The 23441-nt window shown below is 35.5% G+C and overlaps 1 protein-coding gene across 12 annotated transcripts in view; it reads left to right on the forward strand.

Annotated features, from left to right (window-relative positions):
- FHOD3 (formin homology 2 domain containing 3) overlaps positions 1 to 23441 on the forward strand; it is a 273301-nt gene that overhangs the window by 198036 nt on the left and 51824 nt on the right. For all 12 annotated transcript variants that reach the window (XM_034416311.3, XM_034416312.3, XM_034416313.3 and 9 more), the window contains 3 exons: positions 2987 to 3882; positions 10481 to 10639; positions 11646 to 11828. In XM_034416311.3, coding sequence (XP_034272202.1) covers positions 2987 to 3882; positions 10481 to 10639; positions 11646 to 11828 — 1238 coding nt within the window. The remainder of the gene's footprint in view (positions 1 to 2986; positions 3883 to 10480; positions 10640 to 11645; positions 11829 to 23441) is intronic.

Here is a 23441-nt window from a genome sequence, read left to right on the forward strand (position 1 = left end):
CAAATAAGGTGATGTACAGTACTTTTCAAGGGAATTTTTTTCCCCAAATTCACATTGTGCTTCATGAAAGCCCAGCCTTAATGTCATGTGATTCCTGAATGAAAGTCAAAGAAACTGGCTACTCTTATTCTGTATTTCTCTATATATCTGTGTCATGTGTCTATGTGTCTATATTTTTATACTCGGCAACCTGCTGCTTATTATTGAATATCCTGATAATGGAGCAGAGGCCAGGCTTATGTGCATAAGCAGAACTATTTCTCCATGGATTTTATTTATTTATTTATTTATTTATTTATTAGATTTATATTGCCGCCTATTTGCCCATGGCGACTCAAGGCGGCTTACAGAATATAAATTCATACCTGCACCAAGCTTCTTCTTTCTTATGACCAAAAGGAAAGAAAACTTAACTCTGTTTTAGTTTTCCATATTTTCATTGCATGTGGACCAAAAACAGAATTCATTTTAAATTTTAATTTTGCTATCCAAAATTAATTGATTTGTAATTGGAACACTATTTTGAAAATCAAGTACTGTCAGCTAGACAGGGAAGCCAAAACATTTTCTCACAAAACATAGTAACAAGCTACTATAAAACCATGTCAAAAAACCGCATGGGTATATCCATGTAAGTTACAAGAAGACAGAATCAACTTATTTTATTAATTTCTTACTTTACAGACTTCTGATCTGCAGATAATTGCTAATTAATCAGTATATTAATATGAAACTAAATTCTGATTTATTATTTTCTTAGATGCATGCCATGGGTAAATGTTTAACCCCAGCACTTCATACATGAATATTTCTGCTCATACTCATTCCTGTATTTGTGAAAGCACGTATCATTATCACATTTCTTCATTCTAAAAGTTGTGTGAGGGGATTCTATTATAATAGTTAAACCATTTATTGCTCTATGCAACATTTATTCATTCGTAATATCCTTAATGAAGTTTTTAAATAAAAATATTGCATATTCATTTTGCCCTTAATGACTGCTTTCATTGGTGTGTTCTAAATTCACCATGTAACACTTCCATGAAAGAAAATAGGACATAACTGGAATTCCAAAATTTTGCATGCAACTATATGTACTTTAGGCTATCCACTAATAGGGAGATTTGGAGCCCTGCTTTATATTATTTTGGCACCATTTATCAGTCGTATGCAGTTTGGGATACATATTTGATTAAGCTGGAAATTTTCAAGCAACCTTTCTGTTGCCAGTATTCGGTGGCAACTGCATTGTAATGACTTACTTAGATGGTATAAAGGACAGTCTCAATGCGTTTTAACTGATTTGGTGCAGAGATTTTGCTTAAACATGGCTTACTGAACTGAGTTTTATGCTGACAGATGCTTATTCCATAAGTCCTGTCAGCATCTTAGAACTATATTTGAATTATGCTTACTGTTCAACACAGTGAAAAACAAAATGCTGAAATTTTGTTGAAAACTCATGAAAATAGATTTTTTTTAAAAAGAAACAATAATATAGTGAAGCAAAAATATTAATCAATAGAATATAATTCTTCACAGCTTGCTTAGATTTTTCTACTTTCTACCTTCTCATGTAATTGCCAAAGAGAATTTGCTATTCATTAATGGAAGGTCTATTGCAATTTCTAACAATGATAACAAGGACTTCACCTGCCTTAGGAACAAAGCTATTTTTTTCACTTAATTTTTTTTTTAAAAATTAAAATTATTTTTTTAATTTTCAGTTAATTATGTAATTAAATAGGAAAATTAATGATACAATCTTCCTTTCAAAAGAAAGCTGCTTAAAATAAAAGAGAGAAATTTATTAAAAGAAATGAGAACTTTTTATGTGTTAATTATAAAAAATGGATGAGATTCATAAAACAAGATACAGCTACTGTATTTTTAAATGTGTTTTATAAAATAGAGACAGTTTAATGTATCTTAGATTAGAATTCTACCTGCACTGATGAATTTGGGATGTTCAGGTAGTCCTCAACTTACAACAGTTCATTTAGTGACCGTTCAAAGTTACAATGCCATTGAAAAAGGTGACTTATGACCATTTTTCACACTTATGACCATTGCAGTAGCCCCATGGTCACATGATCAAAATTCAGACACTTGACAACTGACTCATATTTGTGATGCTCAGTGTTGTGCCACCATGGCTCAACATTACTGAGCCATTACATTATTATAATGTAATAATATATTAATAATATACTAATGCTTGATAGCTAGGAAAAATATACACTATAGTGGATTTATTCTTTCTATAATACATAAAAAAACTTGTAAAATATTCTGTGGGAGGAAAAGGAATTCTACTTAATGCGAAAGAGCACTAACTCGGAAGTAGAATCCATGTTTTCTGCATGTGTTCTGTTTCTTTAGGTGGAACTGGAAAAGATCCTTAACTAAAACTCTGAAAAGCCATTCCAAATCAGTGCACACATTGTATATAATCCTATTTAGCTTTTCTAAGAATTACTGGTCTTATGGAAGATTAGGATAATTAATGTGAGAAAATTGTACGATCTAATTAAAGTATCCAATAAAAATAATGAACAGTAATATTAAAAATAATAAAGGTGATAATGTTATCCGAGTCTATCTAAGTTTTATCTTCTGATATAATAGGTATTGCATTCCAAATTCATTATTGCAGATGGAACTCTAATCTCAGATACTAATGTCTCTATTTTATAAAATACATTTTAAAATAGATGTATCTTGCTTTTCTATGAATCTCATTCATTTTTTAAACTAAAGGATGAAAAATTCTCATTCCTTTTAATAAGTTGCTCTCCTTTATTTTAAGCAAATTTCTTTTGAAACAGGAAGAAAGTCGCCTCACATATCCCTTCCCATTTTACTAAGTAGAGTTACAATTCTGTTATGTCATTTCTGACTATCAAGTTTATTCCAGGTTGAAAACAATACTGTTTTTTATATATTCTCAGCAAATGTGTCTCATTACTATTCAATGTTTCAGGCCCGTGTTTGCAATCCATACAAGATGATGATGTGAATGACCAATACAACAACATCCTCAACAATAAACGGTTCATGCTGGATATGCTGTATGCCCATAATAATTTGCCTTTTACCAAGGATGAAAGAGTTAAAGAATTGGAGGCAAAGATAGATATAAAGAAAGTGTTGAATGCAAGTGAAGATACTGAAATCAGTCTACCCACCAGGACTTCAGTCCTACAAATTACTAAGCAGGTCAAAGATGAATGTATAAAAAAAATGGAGATTGGAAGTTTGGAAAATCAAGGCAATGTAAAGATCTTTGCAGAAAGATTCAACAGTGGTGATGTGGCCAAAATTTCTAATTTACCTGAAAATGATTTTAATGAAAATATTTCTGAAAAAACACCACTGCAAGTTAAAACAGAATCTGACTTTATTTGGGATCAACTCTTGGCTAGTCCAAGAAAACTGAAAATCAGAGATATGGATTTCACAGATTTAGGAGATGAGGATGATATTGACATTTTGGACGTACAGATCAGTCCTAGTGATGCCCTGGTTCCCCCTCCCCCACCCATACCTTCTGTTTTAGGTTTTCCTCCTCCACCCCCTCCATTGCTTTATAGGTGTCCTCTTCCACCCCCACCTTCTGGTAATTTATTGGCTCCATGTCTATCAAGCACTCCTCAAGGTTTAGGGTCATCCCCACTTCCTAGAGATCAAGCAAACTTTATAAAAAAGAAGAAAACCATTCGTCTCTTTTGGAATGAGGTGAGGCCATTTGAATGGCAGTTCAAGAAAAACAGACACTGCAAAGGATTCCTGTGGTCAAAACTAGAGCCTATTAAAGTAGACACTGCAAAATTAGAACATCTCTTTGAGACTAAATCCAAGGATCTTCCTATCACAAAGGTACTGTACTTTATATATCTTAATTTTGTTCATATTATAGTAAAATTTTTAAATAATTCAATAACTACTGGGGTCAGATTTCCATATATAATAAATAATGTTTTATAAGGTACAAGTAGTCTTCGATTTATGACCACAATTGAGCTCAGAGATTCTGTTGCTAAGTAAGACATTTGCTAAATGAGTTATACCCCATTTTATGACCTTCCTTGCCACGGTTATTAAATGGTTTCTCTATTGTCTTATTATTATTATTGCCTTACCTTGTCAGAAAGTAGGAAAAAATGACTCCAGGACATTGCAGTTATCATAAATATGAGTCAGTTGCCAAGCATCTTAATTTTGATCATGTGACCATGGGGATGTTGTACTGTTCCATAACTGAAAAACAGTCATAAGTGACTTTTTTCAGTGCTATTGCAAATTTGAACAGTCACTAAGTAAGCTGTTGTAAATTGAGGATTACCTGTACTAAGAATCAAGAAAATTGCCTAAATAAATTTAAAACCTTAAATGAAGTTCAATATCATGTGTAAATACCAGATAAAAATATAAATTGGGACAGAGTTAATTTCTTTCTCGTTTTCTTTTTTATCACTAAAAATCTCTATGACTTAAAATATTAGATAAATATCAAATTTTTGTTTCTTTTCAGGTTGCTAACATAAAGAAATCTCTAGTATTGTTGAGGAGTTTCAGACAGCAAATAGATTTTGTTCCTATTGTGGGAATTACTCAGTGTAAATATTTTGCAGTTTTTGGTCTTATCTGAAATATACTGTAAGTGCTAATTAGAATTACAGTCCTTTTGGATATTCCAATCCAATTGGGTATACAAAGAGAGTAGTGGATCTCCATCTTCTTCTGGCATTCTTGTCACTTTATTTCTAGAAATTTTGTACAATTAGAATCTGCATTAGGCTGTAGCTGGTTCTCTTATACTATTAGTCTCTCTCTCTCTCTCTCTCTCTCTCTCTCTCTCTCTCTCTCTCTCTCTCTCTCTCTCTCTCTCTCTCTCACACACACACACACACACACACACACACATAACCTAGAATAATAGGGTTGGAGGTCTTTAAGTCCAACCTCCTGCTCAAGCAGGAGACACCATACCATTCTGCACAAATTTCTATCCAATCTGTTCTTGAAGTGAGAGAACAATAGAGCACCTACGGAGGTGAGCCGTTCCACTGATTACCGTATTTTTCGCTCCATAAGACATAGTTTTTTTCTCCAAAAAGTGGGTGGAAATGTCTGTGCATCTTATGGAGTGAATATGGTGAATAGCAGCTGGGCCACGACAGCGGGGTCCTTTTACAGTACTGAACCCCGCCTCTTCTGTCTCTTTACCGAAGTGCAGGAGTCAGTAGGCAGAGCCGGCACCTATCTGTGGTCCTCTCTGGCTCCACTTCCTGCCCTTACTACACTCCTGCTTCATATTCGGCACTCCATATTCACAGTGAGACGGCACTCCATATTCATATTTTTTTTCTTGTTTTCCTCCTCTAAACTTAGGTGCATCTTATGGTCAGGTGCATCTCACAGTATGAAAAATACAGTAATTGTTCTCACTGTCAGGAAATTTCTTAATTGTAGTTTAGAACTCTAATAATCTTCCACCTATTACTTGTCCTGCCTTCTGATACTTGGATAATATGTCAATAGCCCCTTAAGTATTAGAATACTACCGGTACTATTACATCACCCCAATCCCCTCTTCGTCAGACTAAACAAACCTAATTCCCTCAATCATTCATTGTATAATTTAGCCTCTAGATCCCTTATTATCAGTGATGAAATGCTCCGAAATCTGCTACTAGTTCGCTGTGTGCATGCACACCAAATGCACGCTTTGCGCGCATGCGCATCACAGGTGCTACTGCACAGCACTGAAAAAGGAGGCTTAAGAAGCCTTTTCTAAGGTAAGTAGAACAGCAAGGGGGAACAGCTGTGCTGCGCGATTTAGATTCGTTAGCAAATAAATCATGCGGCACAGCTGATCATCAGAAATACCGGTTTGTCCGAACCTGTAGCATTTTTTTTATTACTGGTTCGCCCAAATCAATAACTTTTATTACTACAGGTTCGCCCGAACTGGTAGCATTTCACCCCTTTGCTGATCCCATTGCCAGTCCCTATCCTGCAAAATAATGTTTGTTTGCAAAGCAAGGTAAGAAAAGGTATTGGTGGCTTTGAGAAGATATTTGCTAATCACATTACTTAAAACAAGTTGGATATTAAAAAGTAGCCCAGTTAATATCTGATAATGGAGAGGGAAGTTGCTAGGGGTATTGAGGAGAACTCGCTCTCACTTTACCTCAAAACCTCTACCTTATGCCTGGGATAGTAGAATCAAGCAATTTTTAAATATAAGTTTAGCACCCTGCTAAACTTATAAACTCAGGTTTAAAAGCAGCTCAAATGCAGCATTGTGAAGTGATACAACCTGAAACAGGAGAAAGACCAAGATTCCTCCCTTTCCTGCTTTCTGTACAGATTCCACCTCCACTCAAAACTGCTATTAGCTAGTCCAGACCAGGGATTGATTCTGACCGAAAGAGATGGTCCTTTCTGGGACTCAAATTGACAGCAATAGTGCTGACAGTCTTCAGAAATACTTAATATGCTTTGTCCCAATCCACGATAATAACAGCAACAGTAATTGCCGATTACTGATGAAATTTCTTCCAAAACTACTCAGCCAGCTGTTCATCTTATTGTACTGTGCTGCCAGTCTTTGTGACAGGGAACACGGAATAATGGTTTTAAGTTAGAGGAAGGCCTGATTCCAGTTAAATATTAGGAAAAATATTTCCTAAAATAAGGGCAGTTTGAGTGTACATTTATCTAGAGAAGTAGATTGGATTAATTGCAAGTAATTGTAGGCTTATTTGTTAGACATGCTTTAATCTGGATTCCTGCTTGAATTCAGTGGCCTAATGGTCCATCCTGAACTTTTATTCTATTATTGTCTTACCATTTTCCTATTATAGACTAAATAATTATTTAATTGGAGGGATATGCGTATAAGTGGCAACAATTTGAACATAACCATACTCATCTAAAAATCTCAATACCAGAGTAATAAAATGAGGAGTTTCTTGTTTACATCACCTGATCCAAAATAGCCTCAAGAGTCATATATTGCTAACTGTGATGGAATGTGCATCTGTAGCAGCAAAGGAGTACTTGGCCAATCAGAGACTTCCCAGAAAGAGGCCCGATTAAGAGACTGTTGTCCCAAATGGGAGGGGGAAGGTAGCCATATAATAGACTCTCCCAAGATATATTTGGTAGACTAGAAAGTTATTGCTTTACTTTGGCAACTTTCTGTCCATTAGGTACAAGCAAATAAAAGATTGAACTCAATTGGATCTCACAGTCTTTATCTCTGGGTTTGGGCCTGACATTAATTTATTTAAATAATGTTAAAATATGTACTGCTTTTATAACCAGAGAATGAATATTCAATATAGTACAGTAAAGAAAAAGATGCCTTACTCAGAAGTAAGTTGCAAATTATCTATATTCATGTTAGCCTATTACTGCAGCCTAAAAAATAATTCATATTTCACTAATGTTGATATGGAAAAGAAAAATCAAAAAGCTGTGACAATGAATAGGAACAAATAATATTTTTTTCTGCAGAACAAGTTTTGAGCTAGCAGAATCTAAACAAGAATTAAATGTTTGGACAGCCATGGCACTACATCATAATTCCTTTCTACAAAGAAATTAAAATTGACAGTAAAATCCAACTTTAAATTATAGTATATTGAATTATTCGTAATTCAAGCTATTTCTTTATTTTCAAATAGGCGTTTCTGCCACTTTTATCAATATAAATATAATATACTGTATAACATAGTACTTAAGATATTGGACGAGACCCAGGGAAATCCAACTTTAAATCCACCCACAGCTATAGCTGTTTGCTGAATTACATTGAGCTACTCAATCTCTTTCAGTCTAATATACTTAATATCAATTATTGTTGTGGAGGAGAGAATTAGAGAATGGTTGTTGTGGAGAAGGGAGTTAAGAAGTGCTGCTCTAAACTGCCTTGAGTTCCTGAAGGAAAGGTGGAATATTTTTTTTTAAATTTTTTGATTTATATGCCGCCCTTCTCCGGAGACTCAGGGCGGCTTACAGTGCGTTAAGCAATAGCCTTCATACTTTTGTATATTTTATACAAAGTCAGCTTATTGCCCCCACAAACTGGGTCCTCAATTTACTTACCTTAGAAAGGATGGAAGGCTGAGTCAACCTTGAGCCTGGCAAGATTCGAACTTACTTTAATTGCAGACAGCTGGTGTTAAATTACAGTGCCTTGTCTGCAGAGCTATCCAGGTTCTCCTGAAGGAAAGGTGGGATATACTTTAACGGACAAGTAAATATCTCATGAATCTTCTAAGAAAAGTCTAAAGCATCTATCACACATTCTGCTTTTACTGTAGAATTATGGAATCCTGTAGAATTCTACTGTATTGAATTCTATTAATACTATAGAATTATTGTTCTAATTCTACTAAGACTATAGAACTGTAGAACAGAACAGAATAACAGAGTTGGAAGGGACATTGAAGGTCTTCTAGTCCAACCGCCTACTCAGACTGGAAATCCTATATCCGTGGTGGCGAACCTATGGCAGAGCCCTCTCTGTGGGACCGTGTGCCATCACCCAGCCCATCTCCATCGCGTTTCTCACCATCATTTGCAGGACTAAAAGAAATGTGCAAAACAGCATTCCTCCTTCATGGCGGTATTTGCTGTTGCTGCCTCCATGGCCTGCCCCTTGTGCAGCACAGTGAAATTTAGCACATTTCACAGTGGGGGAGACAGGGTCCCCTCCTCCTTCTGGAGCCCATTATGAAGCGGAGCCCCAATATGACTGCGTCAGCGTGGGCTCGCTCTCGCCTCCTGGTTGCTTTTTCTGCAGAACTGCCTGTGTTGGGATGCCCCACCTTCCCACCGGCCAGCTGGGCTTCAGCTCAGCCAGCCAACTGAGCGTAGGTGCGCTGTTCCTAGGCTTGTTGGCCTCCAGACATCAGATTCTCACCACCCAGCACCAGTTCAGGGGTTCCTTCCCCCCCCCCAGCAGGGAAAGAGAGGGAGGGAAAGAGAGAAACAGGGAGGCAGAGAGGGGGGTGGGTAAGAGAGGGAGGGAGGGAAGGAGAGAGAGATAGAGGGGGGAGGGAAAAAGAGGGGGAGGGAAAGAAAGGGAGGGAAAAAGAAAGGAGGAGAGGAGGAAAGGGAGGGAGGGAAAGAAAGACAGAGAGAAAGAGAGGAAGGGAAAGAGTGGAGGGAGAAGGAGGGAGGGAAAGAGAAGTGATATTACAAAAGTTTTTCTTTTTTATTGTTGCTAAACGTAATATTTCAAAAGCAAAAGAAAATGAAGAGGCATAAAAGTACATTTATCATGTTTTTCTTAGAACAATTCACTGAACTCTGCCTTGTATATCATTATTTTAGGCAGTAAAACCTCAGTATTCAGGTTAAATTGCCATGTTGGCACTTTGCAATAAATAAGTCGGTTTGGGTTGCAGTTTGGGCACTCGGTCTCTAAAATGTTCGCCATCACTGCCCTATACCATTTCAGACCATAGTCTAATTTATTCTTTAAAACATCCAGTGTTGAAGCTTTCACAAGTTTTGGAGGAAAGTTGTTGCACTGATTAATTATTCTATCAGTAAATTTCTCCTTAGTTCTAGATTGCTTCTCTCCTTGATTAGTTTCCACCCATTGCTTCTTGTCCTGCCTTCAGTGCTTCGGAGAATAACTTGACTCTGTCCTCTTTGTGACAACCTCTGAGATATTGGAACATTGCTATCATGTCACCTAGTCTTTCTTTTCATTAAACTAGATATACCCAATTCCAGCAACCATAAAACTATAGAATTACAACTAGGTAAATATCTAAATATTGAAGTCCGACTGAGGTTTGTTTGTTTTGTTTTATCCAACAATTATCTGGCACTTCAGTTTTTGAGGATTTCTACTGCTAAACAAAAACATTGAAAAAAGGGAATATAAAAGGACAAATATATATATAATCCCCACCTTGTTAAATAATGATAAATTTATTGCAACAATAATAGCTTCTCCCTTGCAAAGCAGGTCCACTAATTATAAGCTTGTACATGTATTTACAACCCAATTGACATGTCATACTTTACATACATGAAAGAAAAAAAATAGTTAACAGGTTAAACAACAATGAAGTTAAAGTTCAAAGCAGTCTTTTGTTGTAATTTACTCCTAGCAAGTCTACACAGTTTCTTATTTACCACAAATCACCCCAATCATTATCTCTAAGTCCAGGGTCAAATACCCCTGTTTAGTTCTTAATAGTTAAACCTTTCCTTAGATTTTTAATTGGGAACTTTCCCAACAATTGCATGTCATTTCCAAAGTTCATAAAGTCTTATGAATCTTCTAAGAAAACTCTATAAAGAATCTACCACAAGTTCTGCTTTTACTATAGAATTATCATGTTATCCATATGCTATACTAACAATAGATAGATTTAATTGTTTAAAGAATATTTATATGACTGAAGAAATATAAGAGTTTACAGTCTATGCTTCTTATTCTCAGAAAACTGCTGCAGATGGCAAGAGGCAAGAAATCATTGTCCTGGATTCCAAGCGGAGCAATGCTATTAATATAGGGCTGACTGTATTACCACATCCAAGGACAATCAAGATTGCCATTTTGAACTTTGATGAATATGCCTTAAATAAGGAAGGAATAGAGGTACTGAGAAAACCATGCAGAACATTATGTTAAACAGTATATTATTTCTATATACCAGTGATTGAAAATATATTGATGTATGAATTCTCATAATGGACTAATCTGTTTACTATTACATAATATTTTCTCCTTCTTCAGACATATAATCTTTTTAAAATCAATCAGCAACATTGGGCATAATTTTAATTTTTGAAGAAAACATATGCATTCTTACTCATATTTGTTTCAATGTCACAATAAAATACCCAGATTTCTTCTACTTTCCAATTAACAAATAGAAAACAGGGGGTGGGGGAGCCATCATGGGAATAGATGTAAAAGCATAGAACTCCATAAAGGTTTCGTTTAGGTGTGTGCTCAGTTCTACTGGTAGCCTAAATACCTTTGTGAATTTGGGCAATTCAGTGTACTAAATGCTAAATTTTAATCAATTGAGATGTAGCAAATATATAGGCCCATGCAAATTTTCTCAAATTCTCATGATAGCATTGTGATCTCATGAGATTTCAGTATTCTTGCTTAAGAGACTGGACTATACACAAGTCAGTTCTCTCCTTGTCTCCCCAAGCATATTGTGACAGTTTTTAACCTGTACAATATATGCGATGTCCTAGTGCTGCTTCTTTTTGAATCTCTGAGTCAATACATATGACATTAATTTAGCAGTAGATATGCAAGTACATGATTCTTCAGCAAAATATCTCTTTTAAATTATGTTGCACAGAATTGAAAAGATAAAAACCATTTTAAAAAATGGTTAATTGTGATATTTTAAAGAATTATTAAAATAATTGAAATGTAAATATTTTTGCATAATTTTGGTGTGGATAATACTGAATCATTCGCATATTTATAACAAGAAAAATTAGGAGTTCTATCAAGAAAATTTAAAAAACTAAACTATTTTTCAGCTTTGATATAGTCAATGTAGAAGAGCAGTCTATATAGTTTGATGGGGTGGTGTTTGTTTTGTTTTGTTTTGTTTGTTTTGTTTTGGTCTTTCTAGAAAATTCTTACAATGATTCCCACAGAAGAGGAAAAGCAGAAAATTCAAGAAGCTCAGTTAGCCAATCCTGATATCCCTCTGGGTACTGCTGAACAGTTCCTACTGACTCTGTCTTCCATTACTGAACTCACTCCTAGACTTCAACTCTGGGCATTTAAAATGGATTATGAGCTTGTGGAAAAGGTAATTTTTTACTGCTAAATAAATATAATTGTTTTTGGATTTCAATTTAACCTCTTTTCTCTCATTCGCAGAAATTTCTCTCTGCTGAACTTTCATTAATATGAATTTGAATATTTAGTAGAACAAGACAGCACTCAGTCTTTTCCTTTAAAGTAATGATCATATTTCCTTCTTTCCATAGCTGAAACACAATGTACTTGAACTGGGATGAAAATAATATTAGGAAACAACCTTTTATCCAAGTGCCTGATCAAGTATCTTAACTATCACATCCCATTGGCTTTCACTTAATCATATCCTCATAATTATCATGTCATCCAGGTGGCTTACTGATTAGCAGGTCTTGAAGTACTGAATCAAATGCTTTGCTGAAGTCAAAGTATATTACAGTTAGAACGTTCCAAAATCTGTTAACAAAGTTACTCAGTCAAAACATTGGATGACATTAGTCTGGCAAGATTTAATCAATCAGTTTGTTACAACCATAAAGCCATACAATCAAATACCTAATAAAATAAAACAGAATAAAAATAGTATTATAAAAAGTTCCAAACTTAATTAATGGTGCAACATACTGCACATATAGTAGCACTGAACTGGGAGACTTGGGACAGTATTTTTGAGTCCACATATAAACAAAGTAACATTAAATACAAATCATACTTCTTACTTGAAAATCAGATAAATGAAAGTCTGCCTAGAATCCTTATATACTAGGCTTAGTATTAGTAACTTAGAGCTTAGAGTCCCTACACATAAAATAGCATTTTGGATACTTTTTGGAATCTCAATATTGGTTTGAATAAACTTATTTTGAATAGTTTCAAGAAAGTTAAACTTTGCGAAAGGATAAATTTGAGAGCTATAAAGAATGGGAGGACTTTAGTTTGGAAAGCCTTATCGTGGCTATTTAACCTCAAGTAAAATAAAAATAAATTTAAAAATCAAATGCAAAATCAGAATATGGAGAGACTCCTACGGGAAAATTTATGGCAAAGCAATTCTTTCTTACAATACAAACTATTATCTTATTAGCAGCTATAAAATCTGAAATCACTGAAAAAATATTTTGAGGTCTTTATTTAAAAATATAAAGCTGAACGCATCATTTCCATTAAGGCTTATGCAGAAGCTCCAAGTAGGCAACAAACATGTAACAAAAGGCAAGTTGTTAAAGTAAAACAAACTGATGAGATTATGCTTCAGACAAGATAGATTGCTCTCTGTATCTCTAAATATTTGAGTCTGGGATTACAAAACAGTAATTATAGTCTCCCTAGAACAACATACTTACTGTCAATACAGAGAATCCGGCAATATTTATTCTTGACAATCCAGCAACCGCATTGTTTTCAAGATATGCTTAGATTAATCTTTTTATCATATGCTGTAGAAACTACTACACTGTGTGTACAATATTATATTAGGCAAGTGAGTATTTTGACATATCATTTTTATAAATATTTTCCACCTACAAGATATATACACTTCAATGCTTAGTGGATATAAGTATATCAGGCAATGTGTATTTGTGCAATGAGGGCCTAATTACACAAATTGTGTAATTTGTCCCGTAAGGAAATCAATACCCTATCAATGTATGCATAAAGTAATTATTAGGCAGCTTCTTTTCCTCAGGCAAAATGGCCAAAAAAGATTTAACTGACTCTGAAAAGTCAAAAATTGTAAAAAGTGTTTCTGAGGGATGCAGTATTCTTGAAATCGCTAAGATATTGGGGTGTGATTACAAAATCATAAAACATTTTGCTGCAAATAGTCAACAGGTCACAAGAAACATGTTGAGAAAAAAAGATGCACATTAACTGCCGAAAATTTGAGAAGAGTCAAATGTAAAGGTACCAGGAACCCATTATCCGCCAGTACTGTCATATTCCAGAATTGCAACCTACCTGGAGTGCCCAGAAGTACAAGGTGTTCAGTGCTCAAAGACATGGCCAAGGTGAGGAAGGCTGAAACCTGACTACCACTGAACAAGACACATAAATTGAAACGGCAAGGCTGGGCCAACAAATATCTGAAGACGGATTTTTAAAATGTTTTGTGGACTGATGAGATGAGAGTGACTCTTGACGAATCAGGTGGATGGACCCGCTGAATCAATAACAGACACAGTCCTCCACTTCGAGTCAGATGCCAGCAAGGTGGAGGTGGGATACTGGTATGGGCTGGGTATTATTAAATATGAGATAGTTGGACCTTTTGGGTTGAAGATGGACTCAAAATCAAGTCTATTTCTAGTTTTTAGAAGACACTTTCTTCAAGCAGTGGTTCAGAAAAAAGTCTGCATCTTTCAAGATCATGATTTTTATGCAGGACAATGCTCCATTGCATGCATCAAAGTACTCTACTGCATGGCTAGCCAGTAAAGGCCTTAAAGATGAAAGAATAATGACATGGCCCCCTTCCTCACTTGGTCTAAACCCTATTGAGAACTTGTGGGTCCTCCTTAAACGGGAGATTTATGGTGAAGGAAAACAGTACACCTCTCTGAACAGTGTCTGCACAAAAAGTTGATTGTCAACAGATCAAGAAGCTGACAGACTCCATGAATGGAAGGCTTATAATATTGCTATTGAAAAGAAGGGTGGCAATACAGGCCACCCACTGATTTTTCTTCTTCAAATGTCAGAAATGTTTACTTGTACATTTTGAGTTGTTTGTTTATTATTCTCACTTTAACAGATGCAAATAAATGAGTGTGATGGGCACATTTTCATTTTTCATTTAGTTGCATAATAATTCTGCACACTAATAGTTGCCCAATAATTCTGCACACATAGATATTCTCCTAAGAAAGTCAATACCTGACTTTTACTTTCTTAAATATTTAGGTTTGAGATTTATTAACATTTTTGATTGATTGAGAGCACTGTAATTGTTCAATAATAAAATTAATCCTCCAAAATACAATTTGCCTAATAATTGTGCACACAGTGAAGGTGAGCAAGTATCTAAATATTGAAGGCAGAGTGTGGGGGGGGAGGGGGGATTGTTTGTTTAGTTGTTTTACCCAACATTTATCTGGCACTTAGGGTTTTCAAGGATTTGTACTGTTCTTATTGAAAAGAGACTAAACTAAACTAAACTAAAACATAGAAAAAATGTGAATAAAAAAGGACAAAAATACATATTATGCCCTAGTTAAAACACTGACAAATTTATTACAACTTCCCCTTTGCAAAACAGGTCCAAAATTTGTAAGTTGTACATCTATTTACACCCAAGTGACACATCATATATTACATATATGGAAAAAAAATAGTTAACAGATTAAACCTAAATAAAGTTAAAGTTCAAAGCAATTGTTATCACTTTGTTATTGTAATTTACTCATAGAAAGTCTACACAGTTTCTTATTTATCACAAATCGCCCCAGTCATTATCTCTGAGTCAGGAGGCAAATACCCTTGTTTAATTCTTAACAGTGAAACCTTTCCTTCGGTTTTTAATTGGGAATTTTCCCAACAATTGCATCTCATTTCCAAAATTCATAAGTCTCTGTTATAAATATCTCTGCAACATCCATTGTTGAATAATTCCCCTTGACAACACAACATTTCTCTTGCCTAGAAAGGCCACTCCATCTGTTATCTCAGAATTTATTGTTTGTAATCTTTTCAATCTTTTCTAGCAGTTCTACATCTTTCAAATCAAACACTTTCTTCTTCTCATCTTACAGCAACAGATCAGATTCCAATTCCTCAAATTGCAAATCCTCAAATTGCAAATTGTTATTTCCTGCTTTTGGATACCATCTTGAATTTGCAGAACTGTTATTGATCCATCAAATTTTGTGTATATGTCTTCCAATAAAGCCTGTAAGTTGGAGAACATTCTTTTTTCAATTGCCTCCCAAAATATTTTGTCTCCTTTTAGAGGCATGAGAAACGATTTTATTTTCAAGTACAAGAGAAGCAAATATGATGTAATAGCTTCCACAGGGAAAAATGTTTTTCCTCCCTACAGTTAAAGAATGGGGAATTTTCCCATTAAAAAATTAAGAGATAATATCAAGGCCCTTTTTTTAAAAAGGAAAAAGTTAAAAAGAGCAAAATTTATAGTATAATCCTGTGTAATGTAAACCTCACTGCTACTTCCTTAAAGCTAAACAATAGTTTAAAATTTGATAATAAACCATGAAAGAAAGGGAGGGGGAGATGAAAAAGTTCAGCAAGGAGTAATAAAGTAGGTCAGAAATCAAGTAGTCAGAAATCAAAAGATTGCAAAGCTTCGAGAAGTGCAATTAAAACCCAGTCGTGCTTAAGAAAAATGAGCAGCTGAAGGGAAAACCAGCAAGAGACCAAACCTTCCAATCATTCCTTGCCAAGAATTGCAGGCATCCAGGCCCCCTTCTTTTCAATTTGTGCATAATCATCGAAAGATCATCTTGGGTCCTTCCTAGTCTTCTCTTCAAAAAATGGGGAACAAAGCCACCAAATAACCAGCTTTGTTGGCAAAATCAACTGTTCATCAGATGGAGAACACCATCAAGGGGGAGGGGAGTTTTCTAGGATTTCTAAAATATAGTAAAACCTCTGAAAGTTGATCACCCAAGGGTCTGAACGAAAGTGGTCAACATACAGACGTAGTCAACATATGCAAGTACTATGCTGATATGTACACGTGTCTCATTGTACAGCTTTTATTAGAGAATGTCTTACAGAAGCACATATAGTGAAAACACAGGAAAATCATTCATACAATACTGTATAAATCAAAATCACTACATTTACGTATGTATAGTTTTCTCATAGTTTAATCATTTTTTCTAAAAAAAAAGTCAGTTTTATTCTGTTTCTTATTCTTACTATGAAGGTAGGCAAGAAAGCGCTTTCAATACTGGCATACCTGGGCATTTTTCTACAGCAAGTGATTTTAACTGCATTATCAAATGACTAATTAATCCTCTTCTTTCGGAATATCTGCAATGTCTGTGTTCTCCTCACTTAATTCTTCTGCTTCATCAGCTGCTTCCAGCACTTTTCCACTGGGTTGTACCTTGATCAGTAGTGATAGGAAAATTGCTTCTGGGTCCGGGTTAGGATTAAAGTTAGAGTTAGGATTTTGTTTTTACAGACCATAGGTTTGTATTTTATCAATGATCCACTGCAGAAGCTGGGCTTAGTAGTTCATTTTGAATGTTTTGATTATGCCTTGGTCAAGAGATTGAATTTTTGATAATAATGTTTGGGGAAAACTACAGCATATTATACAAACTATAAAACAATACTTAGATATGGTCAAGGAAATAAAATCAGATTAATACAATAATAACAATTTAAGATAAAGCAAGTCAAAATAACCAGGATATTTGGTAAAAAATAGAGATAATAATTCCTGCCAAGAAGAGGCAATCCAGAAAAATTGTTCCATTATTTCAATTATCCCTCACTTGGAATAGGCACAATCTCTGTTCAAAGGGGATGTTTTAGTATCTCAGTAATGGCTTTTGGAAAATCTGGCTAAATATCAAGCCCTTCTGAATTTTGAGATTGTTATGCAGCTAAGATACCTAGCTGGTTGGAGAACATGTGCAGAGTGGCTCAAGAAGGTGTTTCTGGGTAGAACTGAAAAGTCTGCTTGCAGTTTGAATCAACTAGTGCGTGTTCATAGCCCATCAAAGTGATAGCTGGCCATGAAAAGTTACAGTTTGGCATTGCCTATCACTGGGAAAACTGAAAATTGTCAATTATAGTTAAAGGGGCTGAGCCAGCTGGAAAACAGGAGAGCTTACGCCAATAGGAAAAGTAGTGGATGGAAGATGATCAAAGAGAGATCCAATCTAGAATTAAGCAGAAATCTCCTGACAGAAAGAGAGATTAATCATTGGAACAATTTGCTTGCAGAAGTTGTAGGTACTCTATAACTGGAGTTTTCAAGAAGAGCTTAGATAGCCATTTGCGCCGAATAGTATAGGGTCTCCTAGTCAAGCAGGGGGATGGACTAGAAGACTCTGGGCTCTGTTATTTTATATTCTGTAAAATGAAAATCCAGATAGAAGTTTCAATTTTAAGATGCATAACAAAGAACTACATTTGAAAGATACTTGAGAAACTGTTCTTAAAAACTTAGATTGATGCATTCTAATCACTGTACAACCATGGGAGTAAGTTGTTGTTTAAGTAGATCTTCAGGGCTTCATAATGCTAGGTTGTTGTTAATGTGAAAGCATATACAGTAGTTACCATTTTGCTGCCATAGGAGAAAGTCTCCAGTCAATGAAGAATTTTTTCAAGATCTTAAGGTCTTTGGGCAGGAGGCTATCAGCCACCTTGATGTGTTTTTCTTGTACTGCTATAGCCAAATCATCAGTGTATCCACTTTGCGTTCCCTCAATGTCACAGGGATATCTGATATGTATAAGTTGAATAGTGTAAGTGCCATTGAAGAACTTTGTGGGAGGCAATTGTTTAATCTTTTTACTTTATTTATTTTATCCCCCATTATCTGAAAGGATCTATCACTTGGGCATGTTATTAATTAGTCAACAGAGATTTTTGCAGGGGATAATATGGCACAATTTGTAAAACAATTCATCCTTCTAAACTGTGTTATATACCATAGTTAGGTCTGTGAGCACGGCTATAGTTTTAGGCCTATTGGAAACCTGCTTCCATATAGACTGTTAGGCTTAGCAACTAGTTCCAGTTTTTCCAGAAGCCGGCTTGTTCCACAGGGAAATATTCATCTATTATGGGAACTATTCTGTTTATAATTAATCTTTCCAGGAGTTTGTAGCAGGAACTCAAAAGGATGATTTAACAGTAGCTTTCGAGTCTGCCTTGTGGTTTGCCAGGTTTTAGAATTGATATTATTTTAGTTTTTTTGAATTCTGGTGGGTGGCAGTCATTGGAAACTACATCAGAAAGGAATTTACCGACTTCCGGTTTGGTCTTCATCGTCGCCAGACGGTCTTTTTTTAGACCGCCAGCCCCGTCGTCTGTAAAGAGCCGCTTCGAGAAAGGAGAAGTGGCTTGGAAAACTCCAAATCTGAAAGGAATTGCAAGGAGAGCCGGCGAGATTAGGTTGAGCCCCTGTAAAGCCCCCAGATTGCTTTTTTTTGCTTCTGGGGGAGGAAACAGGCGAGGTTCCCTCTCCAGCTCGCCGAAGCTCCGGACTTCAGGGACGATTCTACTTAGTAGAACAAGACAGCGTGACCATCCTTACAAGCGAAAATAAAGAGAATCTACTAATCGAGCAGGGTGAAATTGGGACTTGAACCTCAAAACCACAAGTATTTCTGCTGTGCTGAGCTAGCCCTGCGACTAAATTTAAGTGGGAGATTGAAAGCTCTTTGAAAATGGCGCCCGGCTTCAGCGCTAGGGAAAGCTGAAAGCGAAAGTGGATTTGCATAGTTATTTTAACATGCTACAAAGTATCACTGTTTGTAACAAGTGAAGAGAAAAGGGAAATTCTTTTAAAGCAAGCCTGATTCTGATTTAATTTTATCTCTAATCTGACTAAACCTGGGGGAATTTTTTAGAGGATTCTGTGGAGGAAGAAAGGGAAAAAAAGACCTCCTTTTTTGAAAAAGTTAGACTACGTGGCAGAATGGCTTCTAAGCAGCCTAAGCAAGATATGAAAGCGGCAGGGGGGGATCCCCCACGCATAAGCCGCAACAACAGCCTTCTAGCCAGCAGAGCCAGAGAAAAGAGATTGATCTTGAAAGTTTGAAAGAGTTTATTGCTCAGGCTTTGATGAGGCAAGATGAAAATATAGATGAGAAGTTTTTTTATAAAATATTGTACTCTAAAATACTGCAATGGGATTACAGATCTATTTTAATTATGGGAGATTGGAATGGAGTAATTGACCCCAAAATAGATAAAAAGAGTATGGCAAAGTCAAAGATTAGACTGCCACAGATTTTTTTTGATATGAAAGAAGATTTGGAATTAAAAGATATTTGGAGAATACATAACCCAAAAGAGTTGGATTTTACCTTCTTCTCAGACAGGCACAGATCCTTTTCCAGGATTGATTTTATTTTATTATCATCTGACTTACTTGTAAAAGCAAAAAAAACCAAAGATTTTTCCAAGGACTCTAACCGACCATAGCCTGGTATGGATAGAAATTGAAATGGGAAAGACTGAGAGAAGATCATGGAGAGTAAATGAAAACTTGTTTAGGTATGAAAAAAATGTAAATGAACTTAAAAAGCAAATGAAAGAATTTTTTGAAATGAACTTGAATAAGGGTACCCCTATTGAAATTGTGTGGGATGCGAGTAAGGCATATATGAGGGGGGGTACTCATTTATATGAACTCTAAACATAGATTAAATCGACAAAAGAAAAGATTGGAAATGGAAGCAGAGATAAAGAAGAAAGAACAGTTACTTATAAAAAATCCAACAGATGAAAGAATACGAGCACCCATAAAACTTTTGAAAGATCAATTTCATATGCTTATGGCGGAACAAACAGCAATTAACTTACAATTTGCGAGACATAATACATTTTGCAATGCTAATAAACCGGGCAGATGGCTGGCTTACACATTGAGGAAGCGTCAGAGCACACGGGTCATTGGTAGTATTGAGATTGGAAGGAAGGAAATTTTTCAACAAAAATTAATCAAAGAAGCTTTCTTAGATTACTATACCAAATTATATGCTAAAGATGATATAAAGACTGGACTTATAGATAAATATTTAGAAGAAAAAAGAGTTATAAACATTTCTAGAGATCAAAAGGAAAGAATGAGTCAACCAATTATAGCTGAGGATATTATTGCCGCAATTAAGCAATTGAAAACAGCTAAAGCACCAGGGACGGATGGTTTAACAGTGGTGTATTATAAAACTTTACAAACAGAAATGATTGAACATCTCAAAGATTTATTTTGCAGTGTACAACAAGGGGGTAAAATACCTCCTTCATGGAAAGCAGCTTATATTTCATTGATTCCGAAAGAGCAAGCAGGTCCTAAAAAACCTGAGAATTATAGACCAATATCTCTTCTGAACAATGATTACAAAATTTTTGGAAAAGTATTAGCCAACAGATTAATGCCAGTTATTCAAGAGGTGATTCATCATGACCAAGCAGGATTTATAGAAGGTAGATATATGAAGGATAATGTGAGGCAAATAATAAACTTATTGGACTATCTTGAGAAGAATAAACAGATAGCTGCAGTGCTGGTGTTTCTGGATGCGGAGAAGGCGTTTGATAGAGTGGATTGGAATTTTCTGCTAAAGACTTTGAGAAAAATGGACTTTGGGGACCAGTTTATACAGGCAGTTTCAGCAATTTATCAACAACAAACGGCACAAATCGTTATTAATGGAAGTTTGACTACAAATTTTAGTATTGAAAAAGGAACAAGACAAGGATGTCCGCTATCCCCATTGTTATTTATTCTAACATTAGAAGTCTTGTTGAATACAATACGGGACTCAAACTCATTATATGGCATAGCTATTAGGCATGATGATTATAGGACCAGGGCATTTGCAGATGATCTGGTTCTTACCCTAACACAGCCGATGGAATCAATAATTCAGATGAAAGACATTATAAAAGAATATGGTATGATATCAGGATTTAGACTGAACCAGAAAAAGACTAAGATGATTGTTAAAAACATGACACAAGATCGTAAGCAGGAACTTGAAAGCAAGGCAGGCTTTGAAATTGTATCAAAAGTTAAATATTTAGGAGTTCAAGTTGTAGACTCAAATATAAAATTATTTCAAAATAATTATGAGGTGTTGTGGCGAGAGATACAAAAGGAGATGGAGACTTGGAAAAAACTGCAGCTGTCGTTGCTTGGAAGAATAGCAGCAGTTAAGATGAACGTTTTGCCTAGATTTCTCTTTTTGTTTCAAATGATTCCGGTGCTCAAAAGTGATAAGCAATTGAGAGAATGGCAAAAAGGACTGAATAAGTTTGTCTGGAATGAGAAAAAGGCGAGAGTTAAACTGAAAATTATGCAAGATGTCCCAGAAAGGGGAGGCCTTAAACTCCCAAACCTACAATTGTATTATGAAGCAGCAGCTTTGATGCAAGCAAGTGACTGGTTTGAAAGGATAAAGACTGGAATATTGAATATAGAAAGTTATGATCTTGAATTTGGTTGGCATGCATATTTATTCTATGAGAACAAAGTGGATAAAGTATTCAAAAGCCACATACTTAGGAACTCTTTGATGAGAGTTTGGAAGAAGCACCGATTCAAATGGGATTACAAAATACCGTTATGGCTTGATCTTGGTCATACCATGTGGAATACAAATATAATGTCACTCGGGGGGCGGGGTTATACAAAGAAGTTCTTTTTATGGATGGGGGCAGATGGCAACTAAAGACATTAGAAACACTGTTGGAAGAAGGGATGAATTTAACTTGGCTACAGTATAATCAACTTCAACTGAGATGGAAAGAAGATCAAAAAACTGGTATAATGATATATGAAGAAGAATTGGTTAGACATATAAAAGAGAAAGGTCCAATGCATATTAAGAGGGTTTATAATGTTTTGTTAGAAAGAGATTCGGAAACTGAACTGGTTAAAGATTGTATGATAAAATGAGCACAAAATTTTGCAGAACCAGTGATGCTGGAAACATGGGAAAAAATATGGGTCCAGAATGTTAAATTTATACAGTCGCAGAATTTGAGGGAAAATTTTTATAAAATGTTTTATAGGTAGCATTTAGACCCTAAGAAATTATCGTGTATGTACCCTAATGTTCAACCAAAATGCTGGAGATGTGATTGCTTAGATGCCACATATTATCATATGTGGTGGACTTGTAAGAAAGTGAAGGCTTTTTGGATAAAAATTTGGTGGGTTATGCAAAACGTTTTGAGGAAAAAACTTCAGTTTTCTCCACAACTGTTTTTATTGGGTATAGTTAAGGGTTTTACATTGGGTGAAACAAAGCTGATACTGTATATGGTGACAGCAGCGAGATTATTGATAGGTCAATATTGGAAAAATGATGCTTTGCCCACTATTGAAGAATGGACTTTGAAGATGGCTAATTTTGCAGAGATGGCGAAGATTTCAGCATATTTAAAAGACCGAACTCAAGAGACTTATGTATGGGAGTGGAAAAAGTGGATAGACTATGTGCAGAATAAATATCAAACTAGGAAATATCAGATAGCTTTTAGCTGAATGAATGTATTATGTAGGGATAGATTAATTGAGTTTTATGAAGGTATAAATGGTATATAGGGGGTAGAGGGGTTTAAGTTTCATAAAATGTATTTTTGATTAGGATTTTATTTTGTGGAAGTCCTGGGGGGAAAAGGGGAGGGTTAGGGAGGGTTGGGGGGGTTTGGGGGGGGGAAACTGGGGAGAAAATGTATTTGTAAAACTTTTCAAATAAAAAAAAGAAAGAAAAAAGAAAGGAATTTACCAATCCAATTCCGTATGTGCCTCCCAGAGTTTATCAGGAATTCTGGATGAATGCCATCGAAGGCTGATGCTTTACCACATTTGAGACTACCAATGGCAGTGTCAATTTCCTCTATAAAGAAGGGACAAGAGTACTTGGAATGCATCCAGCCCAACTGCCAAAAAGCTAAAAGCACTTTTGAGGAGAGTAGATTCCCTTTTCATCCTTGGAGTTTTGGA

The sequence above is a fragment of the Pantherophis guttatus genome, chromosome 4 (genome assembly GCF_059756535.1).
Source record: "Pantherophis guttatus breed Tessera chromosome 4, ASM5975653v1, whole genome shotgun sequence".
Lineage (NCBI taxonomy): Eukaryota > Metazoa > Chordata > Lepidosauria > Squamata > Colubridae > Pantherophis > Pantherophis guttatus.